Genomic DNA, 13,401 nt, shown 5'->3' with positions numbered 1-13,401 from the left:
CTATAAATTTGTTTGAAACTGAATGATATCCTATTCTTTGACATAGTTTCACACTTGATGTGACCTAATTTCATACTAGATATGACCTACATTATGAAATTTTATGATTGTATTATATTCTATTTGTTGTGCCTTTTGAACAAACTTTAACATAAACCTCACTCGAATTGGCGATATACAATCAAGATTTGTCTCTAATTGAATACTTGTACCTTTTGAATGTACTAGACAGAAGGGTAGGGAGGCGTCATAGTCGCCTGCTACTTTGACAAACAAAGAACTGCTTTGTTGAAGGAGTGGAATAATATTCCCATGAGACGGATAGATTTATGCACGTTTGAACTCCATGTTGATAGAATCAAGGCTGCGTCAAATATGCAAGGAGGGCATTCCAGATATGAAAAGTGGGCCAATTTCATATTCATATTAAAAGTAGAGTACTGTATCACCAAATTTACTTCAATTACTAGTGATTTACTGGCTAGAATCTAATGTAACTTCAATGATTTGTTGAGTAAAGATTAATTGTTAACCTAGATCATTCAAAAATGTATACTTACGTTATATACTTAGTAGTTTCTTTTCTTGTATACATATACATGTATATCAAGAACATGTATATGTTTCTGTTATCATATTTTAAAATCATTCAAAGTTTGAATAAATGCTGTGAGTTTTCATTCCGTTTATAATTATGTCTTTAAAAAGCTGTATCAAATGTCCTTCAAATCTATGGCTGTTTTCCCGAATTTGCTATACATTTTACAATAAATCTGCACAACATTAAGATTTATACAGGAATTAAGACTGATAGCCTAAAACAACTAGGTAAAACTCATGTAACTAGGGTAGGTAGGTTTAAAAACACGCATCTTCTTGCATAAATCTGTGCAACTGTTGATAAAATCGATTTTTGTTATCAACAAATACATTGATAACCCCGCAGTTATCGAGCTGAGCCTGTTCTAGTTACATTTGTACATTGTACTTTATATGACATCCGACTAAAATGGTAGGTAAAGTTTACATTATGTTATTACATATTTTTCTTTTATGTTAATATTATCTTCCCAATTTTGATTAATTATTATATCTTGTTGTATTGTTACCATGATATCTTATTTTGTTGCATGTTTGTCCGTATAATATTTGTTTACTTGACAAATATAGCGATTCTTCCTGTTCTAGTCACATCTGATGAACAGACAAGTTAGAATAGAAAGAGATATTTCCTCTATAGTGTAAAATTGATTCTCTTCTTCATTTTTTTATATTTTAAACACAGCGGATGTAGTATTTTTAAAAGAAATCATGCCTACAAAAGTCTACAGATGAATCTAAATGTGCAGGGATAAATAAACCAAACTATTCCATTTTCAGAGAAATGTTCCAAAAATGACAATGTTATGGTAGATATAAGACACAAGTGTCTGTATTTATATCGCTGCAATGAGTCTTCAACACGATATAGAGAAAACAGGGTACCGAAACTGGGTCAAAGGTGGATTGGCGTATAAATATCTCAGACAGGGTATAGCAGATTTCACCGATTATGCGGTTAAGAAGGAACATGAAAGAATTCTTTCAACAATAAAACACATACCTGGGACCTTGTGTAACTCTTGTTTTCTTAGAAGTCTGAGACCTTTACATGTGTGCAAGGTAAATCATAATGGCAAAAATAAATGTCCTTTTGACATAAAAGGATGTGGCTGTTTTTGTCCAAAGAATACATTCCCCTGTCCTGCTAACATCTGTGATGCTATTCATAAAGAAATAATAAATTGCCATGGCTCCATGCCCCCTGATCCTAACTGGAAAAATACAGCCCTACATAAATGGTGTACCAGTCCATGGGAGATTGGAAAATGTTATATCAAAGCTCCGGGATATACAAAGATGAAAAAGGCAGTAGATATAGACATAGCAGGATTGCTTCATGTATTAATAAACAACATTAGTCTCAAATCTCATCTGTCAGATACATTGAACAGCAGCGGGATGCTTGAAAAGGTAAATTATGTTAACATCTTTAGCTCATTTGTATGATTTGTAAAGAGCTAATCCTACAACTTTTGGGACGACTATAAAATATAATGCTACATACTAGTAAACTTTGTTCAAACGATATATTGTTAAAGTTAAATATTGTACCACCTCTCCTACATGCGTAATGAGTAATTGAGGTAGCATGTTGCAAAAAAGCATGATAATACCAAACATTACACTATATAAGACTTGTAATTATTTGGAAGGAAACGTCACGATACAACAGATAACTGAATAATAGTTGTATACATGCATATTATTCTTTTGGACACGAATTTGAAATAAATAGTCCCTATCTCTGGTACTAATAAAATCTTAATCTCAAGACATGAAAATTGTACTCAAGCTGTTCTTATTAAATTATGACAAAACTCGAAATAAAACAAACGTACTTTAAAATTAATGAAGTTTGAACTAGTGTGATTGTTGTTTTTCATTGTTGGAAATTTTTGTACTAGTATTGTACTCTTATATTTAGACACTGCACGGAAGAAATAATCTATGCCATTCTGCAAACATGGAGCTTGATGAATCTGAACTGAATGATATTATAGATGATATGATAAGAATACTTGAGGACAGTGAGGAACTGGGAGCAAGGTGTGATGCAAAAGAAGCGATCGCTAATTTAAATCAGGTAATCTAAAGATACTCTTTTGTACTTGCCAAAAGTACCGTATGATACAAAGCATGATTAGTCACTAAGATTATGTTTGGTTTTATCAATAAGCATGTATCAGATGTTATTGTTTTGGAAGCCCTTATATCTTGGATGATCATTTTTAGAAAAGTGTAAAGCATTATATAGCCAATGTAATTTGATTAATCTTTAAGCAAGATCTAGCTATAAGTAATGATTACAATAGTAGGATAGTAACACTAAGAAAAAAGCTAACAATCCTCCTCAACAACCTCTTCCGTCCGATTTCGTTAAAAAACTATTGTATTAACAAACGATTCGATCAGACGTCATGTTTCGAATAACAAAAGGAGAATGTTAAGGACTTTTTGTCGTTAGAACTCATATCGGCAGGACAGAGAGAGTTCCTTTAAATGTAAATCGATATTATATGAGATTGATAAAAGCAATACGTAAAAAAGAGTCAACAGCAGTTTGTCTTATTTTAAACACATGTCAGCAAACAATGGCCATAGATCGCGTAATGCTTGTCGTCTCTCGCACGTTGAGCGTTGCTATACTCGATTTCTTTTAATAATATTTCTGCTCAGACCATACTCCACAATAATTCTGCTTGGGTAAGAGATAATCTTTAATGATTGCCACTCAGTACTTAATAAATTAATTATGTATTTTCTTATTCTCAAGTTAAAGGAAAAGACGTTTATTATTACTACTAATGATGAGGCAGAAGTGTTCAAACAATCTTTTAACCTTCTTTCTGAAAAATGCGAGGAATTAACCCGTACCATTCAAGAGGCAAAGGACGATATTGGTGCGAGTGGTGCAAAACATATTGAAACAATTAAAGATACGACGAGAACAGTTGTTCAAGACTTTTTGAAAGAAGAACGTGAAAAAACGGATAAGATCCTCTACGATCGAGTCGAACGCCTTGAATCAGTAAGTTGGATAGCCTTGAGTTACATTTCTTTGCAATAAAATACAATAAGCTATTCGTAACCACTTCAATTTATTTTGTAAAAAATAGTATAATTATAACTGTTAATAGGAATGCTGCTTATATTATGATGGAAACAAACCCGTGAAATATTTACTAAAAAGGCTAACAAAACACTCGTCATCAGCAACGAGATTTTAAGTTATACGACTTATTGAGACATATAACAAGTGTAACTATCTACTTCTATTGTATCTTTTCCCATTATTTCATCTATTTTTCTTTCAGCGACTGGCATCATTAGAAACTGAATTTCACAAATTTGAAAGCTTGCGTGTTAAACATCTAAATCAATTAGACTTCGTACAGGCAAAACTTGGTATTGTACATTTCTATTAGTTTTTAAGGCTCATTGTTTTTGTTTTTTGAAAATACATGTATGTACACAATCTATGTGTGCAATTTTTGCACGTGATCTTTAAAATATATTAACAGTTATTTTAAACAGTTATTGTAATAGTTATTTTAACTGGTTTAATTATTTTGATATTTTTCAATCCTACAAACAAAAGTAATATAATCTTTACCATTGTGAAATTATATATTTTTTGTATTAACAGCACTTCAGAAAAGATTAGTACACCTTTACCAAACTCATTACATAAAAACATCGATTTCACCTTTGAAATCACAAGAAAACGACTTGAATATTGAAGACATGTACATATTTCCAAACATGACCGTGGAAGACAAGAAGAAAGGGGACAAGACACATAACTTACATCGGACAAGAGATTCACAATACATTTCAAGGCCCGTAAGTCATTATCGAGATATACTACAAACAAATGATAAACAACATAGAAGTATATATATTGTAGGCAACGTAGGTACTGGAAAAAGTGCCTTTTGCAAAATGATGATTCATAACTGGTGTTTAGGCATATGTGAGAGTGAACGGCAAAGGTCTGGTAACAGTCCTGACATCCATCAACAGGCTAAAGAAGATGTTAGTGTTGATGATGAAATTATGCATGAAAATGGTTCCTTAAAGATATTAGATAAAAATAAGTCTATGCCATCTGATGAATATGATAGCAGTGAAGATGGTGAAACAATACCTTCAACCGGAATGCACGTCAAAGGGGATTATAATGAAGTTTTTTCAAAAACAAACATTGAAAATATGAAAGAAATCAAACAGTTTGAGTTTCTCTTCTTCGTACCATTAGAACGAATGTCTGGTTATGGGAGTTTCATCGACATGATAAAATCATTTGCCACATCTACCGATCTTTCAACATCAGAAATCATAGATAGAATATTTGCCACAGAATCTGAACGCTGCCTTGTCATTGCTGACAGTTTGGATGAATGGATTCCTCCAGAACCTAAAGGTTTATTACCACATGAAAGTTACGGGTTACCCAGTAGAAACCAACTACAGGATGCAAGGATCATAACATTGTCTCGGCCTTCAGCAAAGGGTATTATCAACATGAAATCTTCTGAATGTGACCAAAGAATCGACTTGTTAGGAATAAATGTAAAACATATGAAAATGTTCGTAAGAAAATACCTTGCACAAAATGACCAAACTGATCAATCATGTAAATCATTTTTAGACAAAATTAGATTGAGCAAAATTGAAAAATTAGAAAATAATCCTCTGCTTTTACAACAGCTTGTATGGTTTTTCTGTATGGAGAATGATATTGGACGATCTGCAACTGATATATACAGTCATTTATTGAATATCATGATTGCTTGGTCAGAGGATAAAACAGGGGATGTATGTTTGCAAGATATGTTCCTCACCGATACTATAGTACTGCCCGATCTTTTACGCAGATTTCCAAGATGTGAGGAAAACAAACAATTTCTGTTTCAAATTGGAAGTGTTGCGTTCAAATTATTGGTGGAGACAAGAACAAGTACTTTCAGTCGGGTATTTCTAAAGGAGAATGGTTTATCAACACAATCAATACAGAAAGTAATCGATCTAGGTATTGTTGTTGAAGAGAAATGCTTTAATCCTACAAGAGAGAGAACTGCGTTGATATTCATCCATAAATCTTACCTGGAGTTCTTTGCAGCTCTTTATTTAGTCAGCCAATGCCACGGAGTGCATAATACTGCATCAGGGATGAATCAAAGCAAAACTACAGCGAATGTATTCCATGACTTGCTTAAAGATTTCGAGTCAGTTGCAGCTATATTGCAGTTATCAAACGTGTTGAAAATGGTATGTGGAATGTCACCCGGTTCTATTAAAGATATTACAGAGGTCATTTGCTATATCGCAAGCATTGATGATGATATGAGAAGGGACAGGGACTCGTACTTCTTTTACGAGGATAGTTTTCTGATAGACCAAATAACGCGTCTTATATCTGATTGCTTTCAAGAAGGAGACTTAAATGAGCAGGTGATGATACATATGTGTGATGTTCTTGTTTATTGTGGTACTAACGTTAATACATTGCACCAAATTGTCAAAGACAGCGTGATTAGTTTTTGGAATTATCAATATTTTGATTCGGAGTCATTTAGATGGGTAATAGGCCTTACTCGTCTTCAGTATATGGATGTTGCCATTTACGAGTTACCTCATGATTGTATGGAACAATTGTCATCATTCATACAGAAGTCACCTCTAAAGGTTATATCGTTGTACAGTTTAACTTGTACGACGGAAAAGTGCGAAGGTCATTTGCTTGACCTTGGTATGCAACAGAATATCCAGAAACTTGACATTATTTGTAAGAATGTAATCATTTCTGATATCAAAACTCAAAATCTAAAATATCTGCGTGTTAATCCTCATAGCATCTTGCATTTTCGTAATTTGTCAAACGCTGGATGCCTTACAGAACTGCAATTGGTAAATGATCTTGATAAAAGATTTTTATTTACTGAAGACATAAATTATGTTTTGCACACGCTTCACCAGCTAGAAACGTTTACGCTATTTTTTGTTGATATTGCCAGTAGGTCTTTAACTGTCGATTCAAATATGACGAATCTCAAAGAAATTTGCTTTTACGGGATCACAATGGATATGGAAACAGCGCAAATGTTTGTTGACAGTCTCTTTGAACTTCCAAATATTGTTAACGTACACAACCTCGGAGTGGATATAGATGCATATTTGAATGTTGTTAAACGTACAAATATGCTGGAAGTGACGCGTATGCCTTTGCCTTGTGAAAATGATGGATTGCAAAATTGTAAATTCAACACTGTAAAATGACTTTTCTCATCACAAACATCTTTAAACATGTGAATTCCAAGCCATCTGGCAAATTGTTCGAGTATTTAAAGTTTCGGGAAAAAAGTATGTTTGGTTCTACTACCATTTACCTGTAGCCATCAATAACACTTTACTGCAGTGATATTCAATTTGATTCAATTACTACATACATATAGCATGATCAAAGTGTTTTTATACCCCCACAAAACATAGTTTGTTTGTTGTTGTTTTTTATTTCCGGGGATGGGGCGGGAGGGGGGCTATATAGGAACACTTTGTCCAACTATCTCAAGAACTACTTAAGAATAAACTCGACTCACAACTCTGATAGTTAGTTGGAAAATAGCCAGAAATGTACCAAAGTAGCTATAGCTTTGTTTTTAATAACGAATTGGCTTCATACTTGGACACAACAATCATTCACGGCGACACAAACTTAAGTGACGACATCAACATCAGTATATTTCAGGCAGTCCAAATATATATCCGAAATAGCAAACGATTTCCATAGTCTATGCTACATCTACTGCTCCTCCAGTATACTTACCGAATAGATTTTCCTCTTTCTCTTTTCTATTTTTTATTACGTTATGTTTCTTTTCTATCTCAAGTTATGAAAGTCTAAAACTGAATACACTTATTAACAAGACAAGTATTGCATTATATCTATTAAGTCCCTGTTTCTACTCCTTTCAGGTATAAACACCTACTATATGTTTTTGTTTCGTAGGTCGTTATGCTATCTTTTTTCATGTTTCTTTAATCTACTAGTAATAATAATTATTTTCTCTTCTTATTAAATATTTCAAACGTTTTCAAACCCGTCTTATTTATAGTAATTAAATTTATGTTAGGAAAAGGCCTTTATAAGCATTTTATGTTTTAGGATCTGATCTTTTTTCAGCATTGTATTATGTTATACAATATTTATGATAATTTTGTCTGTACAAAATGTTCGAAATAAAAATATGTTTAAACCGATCATCTGTAATGCTCCTGTAAGTTGATTAGATTGACCTTGACCACGAGTCCATAAATGACCTTGACCTTAAAGATTAAAAAGTTGAACTTTTCTGATTTTTTGGTTGTTTTTTTTTTTTTTTTTTTTGCTGTAACTCTGTAACTTTATTATTTATGAATAGATTGTCTACTAGTATATATAAGGCACCCCATCTTTAAAGACAAAACCGTAATGAAAATCAAACTTGATTTTAACTTGACTTATAAATGACATTGACCTTGAATGTGAACTTATTAAATGTTGACTGTTCTTTGCTTAACTTGGCTGTAACTTTGCTATAAATGTGCAGAAATTATTTATACTTGGACAAAAGTTAACTATCAATAATCAGGCCCGTCGTCACGATTTTGTGTTGGTGCGGCCATTTTGATTGGTTTTAGGTTGAATCTAGGGGATACGGTGGCATGCTCCCCCGGAATTTTTTTTTTATTCTAGGATTCTCTCAGGGGCGTTTTATATTTGGCACAGTTTACAGCATGCCGCTAGTACATTTTATAGTAATATGTCAACGATTTTTTACAGATTTAAGTGCGTCGTAAGTTTTAAGGGCGCAAGACGGACGGACAGGTACATAAAAGATGAATACATGTAATTGATATTTGGCAAATGAAAAATAAAATATAACTGATGTAATTATAATTCTTTAGATGCATTTTATCTGATGATTATAAATAAACAAATAAAAGAAATATTACAGTACGTGGATTATTGTTTAGCATAAATCACATAATGGTATAAGCTTAAATAATAATCGATGACATGATGGAAGAATAATTACGAGTCAACAATAACCACTTTTAGTTTAGCAGTAACTTGTATTTTGTTAACAATAATCTTACACACCACAGAGTCTCATTTTATGTAAATTTTCAAAAAACTTATCGCCGTCGTTCTCTGGTGGTAATGAACTCATCGGCAATAACACGTTAGTTGAGTGAATCTGTCCTGTACTTATGAATATGTAACACAATTAGATTATTCAAACGTACTTGAGACATTGTCGATCTCAGGTATGTCTTAATTCTTCTGAACGCCGAGAATGTCCTTTCACTGGTAGTATTAGTAGCAGGCATTACTAACAAAATCTTTAACAACACAACGACCTCAGAGGACAGTGCTGACTGTTCTGGCGCAAATTTCAAAATGTCAGGTAAAATAACAGTACTATTTTCTGATTTTTCAAAATGTGAACGTAGCAGCTGAAGCTGCACATCTTAGATGTTTCTGTTAATATTGTTACCACAGAAATCACAAACAAAACCAAGTTCTCTAGTGTACTCGGTCTTCAAAGGTTGTGCGGCCTTTATAAGTAAATTCTCCACGTTTTGAAGTACGCGATATCCCGGTAGGTCAAATCTCTCTTTAACACTGGCGATGGCCGGAACACGTCCTGCACTGTAACGGGGTGGTAGCCAAAACCGTGTCCCATCTCGAATCGTGTGGGCGCCTTTCTCTTCCGCGGAACATTTGGATCGTTAACATCGACACGATAACTCTCACTTTGAAGTTTAATCCATAAAGAATCAAAACTGTCGTCTGATCTCATGTCTATCAAACTATATAGAGTCCGCTTTGCTAGCCGCTGGCCCTCGGATGCTGACAATAAAACTTGTTGGGGAGATTTGCTGAGGTTGTCTGTCAATGCTAGGATGTCGTGTGCGAGCATAACACCGAAAAAGTACTTGTAACTTGACTTCGTAGGACCCCTACATATACCTGGTCAATTAATTGTGTCCAGTTGTGTTTAGTAACGCATATACTCGGTATGTCAAAGGTCAAAATTGGATATCTTTTGTGTGCGGACAATTGTCAACTTTAAAGGATTTTGAAATTACTTGGCATAATAATTGTCTTGAGACGCAAAATTCATAGCGGAAACTCAAAGATAAAGGTCTTACTGAAAGATCATAGATCAAACTTGGACTTTTTCGTCTTGTGAAATATGACGGTCTTACGATACATAGGTAGAAGATTGGTCATACACGTGTCAATGGACAGGTTCAATAAAATAGCTGAATATGGGTCGTCTCCGGTCAAAAATTAGGTCACATTGCCCAAATATGGAAAAACCTTTTTAACACACTAGAGGTCACATGTTTGACTCAGTTGTCATCAAACTTGGCCAGGATGCTTGTCTAAGACATTGCTTGGATGCGGTTGATGGGTCAGGGGAGCGATCCAGGGCCATTATGGCCCTCTTGTTAAACATCTATGTGTCATAAAACACAATTCCTATCCTAGCTTTACTTACAAATTTCAAGCAGATGCATATTCATTTAATGAAACAAAAACAAAAACGATCAAACTGGAAAACAGGAAAATAGATACAAAAACAAAATACCGTTATATGTAATTTTGCACATGGAAGCAGTTATTTTGAGAGTCACTTAATTTCTATATGCCAACAAATACCTTCTCTTCACTGAGCCGAAGAGTTCTCTAATATTTGTAAAAGATTCTCACTGGTATTGAAATAAAACAAAATTCGGCATCCTCAGTTATAAACAATTTTGCATGCTGGATAAGGACTGAGACAATCATTGAAAAATTACATTTATTTCTAATACACGCATGGTAGATTGCAAATATCACATTCAATAAAATACGACTGAACATCCAATGGTTAAATATATCATTTTAGATTTGTTTTCTTCTAATCTTGGATAAAGGTAATGTTCTCTAATATACGTGTTGGTAAACCGTTTCGATGTTGGAGAGAGAATAGAATGAGAAACTGTACGCATGTCGGTTCTACTTGCTTAACACTATTTCTCATAAGGAGTATTTTCTACATTAGGTACATTAGGTAGGAAAATAGCTTGGTTTGATGTAATGGTTATAGATGATGTGTGTCTGCAAATTTAGATATGGGTTTTTGAATGAATTTTCCATAGGAACAAGCAATGCACTTTGAATTGGAACAGTCTAGTACTTCAGATAATGAGCCAAGCCAAAGTATTTCAAGAAAATCAAACTTGATAAAAATGTTCTGTTTTTTTCAAAACATTCATAAAAGTTAGCATGAATCTGTGGTCAGTCATGCTACTTTAAACTCGTTACAACTGTAGCATCTTACTTAATAGTGTAGATTTTCTAAAGTTTCCTTTTCTGACATGGCAAGGTTCACATTCTAGCGGATATTTTTTTTAAGAATAAATGAAGTAAGTCTGACTATTGACTTTGCGAAAGAACAAACACCACCGGGCGAACTGGTCTATTATCTTGGTACCTTTCACCCGGTGTAGGCATAACTGAACGAGGCTAACTAAAAGAAGTACAGTGTAATGACGATGGCCAAATGTACATTTATTACAGAAGATTTATTATGATCATTATTGCGAATTTCACAATCATCTTGAGTAAATAACAACGAAACCCCCTGCCAGCAGAGTCAGACATCTCGTTCCCTTTATTTCCTTTCTAAAAAACATGACATTTTAAACTTTTATAATGATTTGATTTTCCGACAGAGTTTAAAACAGCAAATTTGAAAAATAATTGTTTTATTTTGATTGTATGTTTAAAATAATAATCTTGTGAAAATTAAAGCCATTATCAACCCAAACTGAAAATACAAAGTCTGGATTGAATTGTTTTGTTAATTGCTTGTCAAATATCATCACGTATAGTTTGTATTGATTTTTACAGGATGCACTTCAGGTTTGACGAAGTAACAATAAGGATTTCATGCTTTTAGTGTATAATATTGACACTGGAATTAATGTTGATCGTTCTCATTGTTTCAGGCGTAAATGGTTGCTGGTTATTTAAATAAAAACAGAAGAAAAGAGAAACACTTTTAAATAAATGTATAGTTTCCATCAAAAATATCTCTTCGATGTAAAGAAGTTCTGAAATAAGTTTAACACTTTGAAAATAGCTGTAAAATTTTAGATAATCTAAACTCGTACAGATTTGCAATGCATCACATTTCGGTGATTCTTAATTATAGGTATATAAGGGCGACAGTGACGGGGGTCGATGATGACGGTGGTGTTAATTATAGTAATTAAAAAACAAAGGAAATTTAAACATTAATGTACCGTTAAATTGGTTTTTTTCTGTGTGACTGATATTATTTTAAATCAAATAAAACACACAAAATAGATTGAGAATAATCGTTTTAGAATTGCAACAGAAAAGTTACAATTTAATTAAAGGCATGTTACAAAGTCATGCGTAATTGTTTTAAACAGTTTTTTTGTTTGTTTTTCTTTTCACGAAGGAAAGTATTGTCAATATAAACTTTCATATTAATTATATTTGCACACTTTTAACGTCCACTTTGAAATAATAATAATAATAATAATAATATAAAAACAACAACAACAAACAACAAACAAACAAATATAACACATTGTATTATAACGAGGATGAGTGGCCATATATGCTAACTCATTACTTGTTGAAAGAGAAGGTAATTGGCCGTTGTCAAGGTCAAACTGCACTTCTTTGCAGCCCGATCATTGCACTTTAATGTTAATTGTCCTAATTTTTAATTTTATATATTGAAAATTTAACCCTGAGTGTACTGGTCTAAATATAAAGCAGAGCATTACGAAATTTGACCATGTTAAGGGCTTATAGATATAACTGGCATATCTACGTAATCATCGATGTAAAATGCCACGTCCTTTATCCATTAGCACAATCCTAAGAATGAACATGTTTGCCTTATTTCGTACATTTAGGCTCCATAACCTAATACAGATTAGCGTGAGCATAATTTTCGTTTTGCACTGTATGTAGAACAATTACGTGTATAGTCTTGACACAATAAGCAAAAATTCATTCTTAGTTAATTTTTAAGTCTGAGCAGTTTGAAATAAATCTACAGATTGTATATATCCACTTAAAACATCATGATTGTTGTTTCTCATAACAGAGAATTAATGTTTGATATATTGTATGTGTTGTTCGCCGTTGGTGTACCAGAATATTCATGCGAGTCAAAAGGATTTGTGTATATTGGTGCAACTAGAGGACAATATTTGAATAAAACACATGAGCCTAATATGTTGGCTTGTGCTAGAAAATGCTTGGAGACTACCGCACAACTTCACGGCTGTAAGGCTTCTAGTTTCAATTCCGATGAAAACGCTTGCAGGCTCCTATTGACAATTAACAACACTTCAGCAGAAGATACCATACAGCCGCATCATAACACTTGGCAGACTTATAAAATGACGCAATGCATCGACGGATGGCTACGATGGAAACGCGCCTGTTATAAAATCTAAACAGATGTAGCAAACTGGACTGTTGCTAAGCGACAGTGCAGAGACATTGGTGCGCATCTTACGGCTATTGAAGATCCAGAAGAAGCTAAGTTCGTATGGAAGAAAATTGTGCTTGTACAAGCGACTGGAAATGTATTTCTCGGAGGACGTGACATTGAGGAAGAAACAGTATGGCGATGAGAGGATGGCGATGACGATATTCAGAATGATAATCTTGTGCCGCTGGATAATTCAATTAATGACTGGAGGGAAGGTGAA

At 33.5% G+C, this 13,401-nt stretch overlaps 1 protein-coding gene and 1 pseudogene across 1 annotated transcript; both read left to right on the top strand.

Moving 5' to 3' along the window:
* The first annotated feature begins 1,138 nt into the window (after positions 1 to 1,138).
* Positions 1,139 to 8,067, top strand: LOC132727977 (uncharacterized). The gene is made up of 5 exons (XM_060713580.1): positions 1,139 to 2,013; positions 2,528 to 2,686; positions 3,377 to 3,631; positions 3,918 to 4,008; positions 4,250 to 8,067. Exons 1-5 carry the CDS (start codon positions 1,450 to 1,452, stop codon positions 6,880 to 6,882), a joined length of 3,702 nt encoding a protein of 1,233 aa, XP_060569563.1. The 5' UTR covers positions 1,139 to 1,449; the 3' UTR covers positions 6,883 to 8,067.
* Positions 8,068 to 12,730: 4,663 nt separating this feature from the next.
* On the top strand, positions 12,731 to 13,401 carry LOC132727969 (uncharacterized; annotated as a pseudogene).

Source organism: Ruditapes philippinarum, unplaced genomic scaffold (assembly GCF_026571515.1).
Source record: "Ruditapes philippinarum isolate M1 unplaced genomic scaffold, ASM2657151v2 ctg4645_1_1_1_1, whole genome shotgun sequence".
In the NCBI taxonomy this organism is placed as follows: Eukaryota; Metazoa; Mollusca; class Bivalvia; order Venerida; family Veneridae; genus Ruditapes; species Ruditapes philippinarum.
The sequence above is the reverse complement of the archived record's forward strand: the minus strand, read 5'-3'. Positions and strand labels throughout refer to the sequence as shown.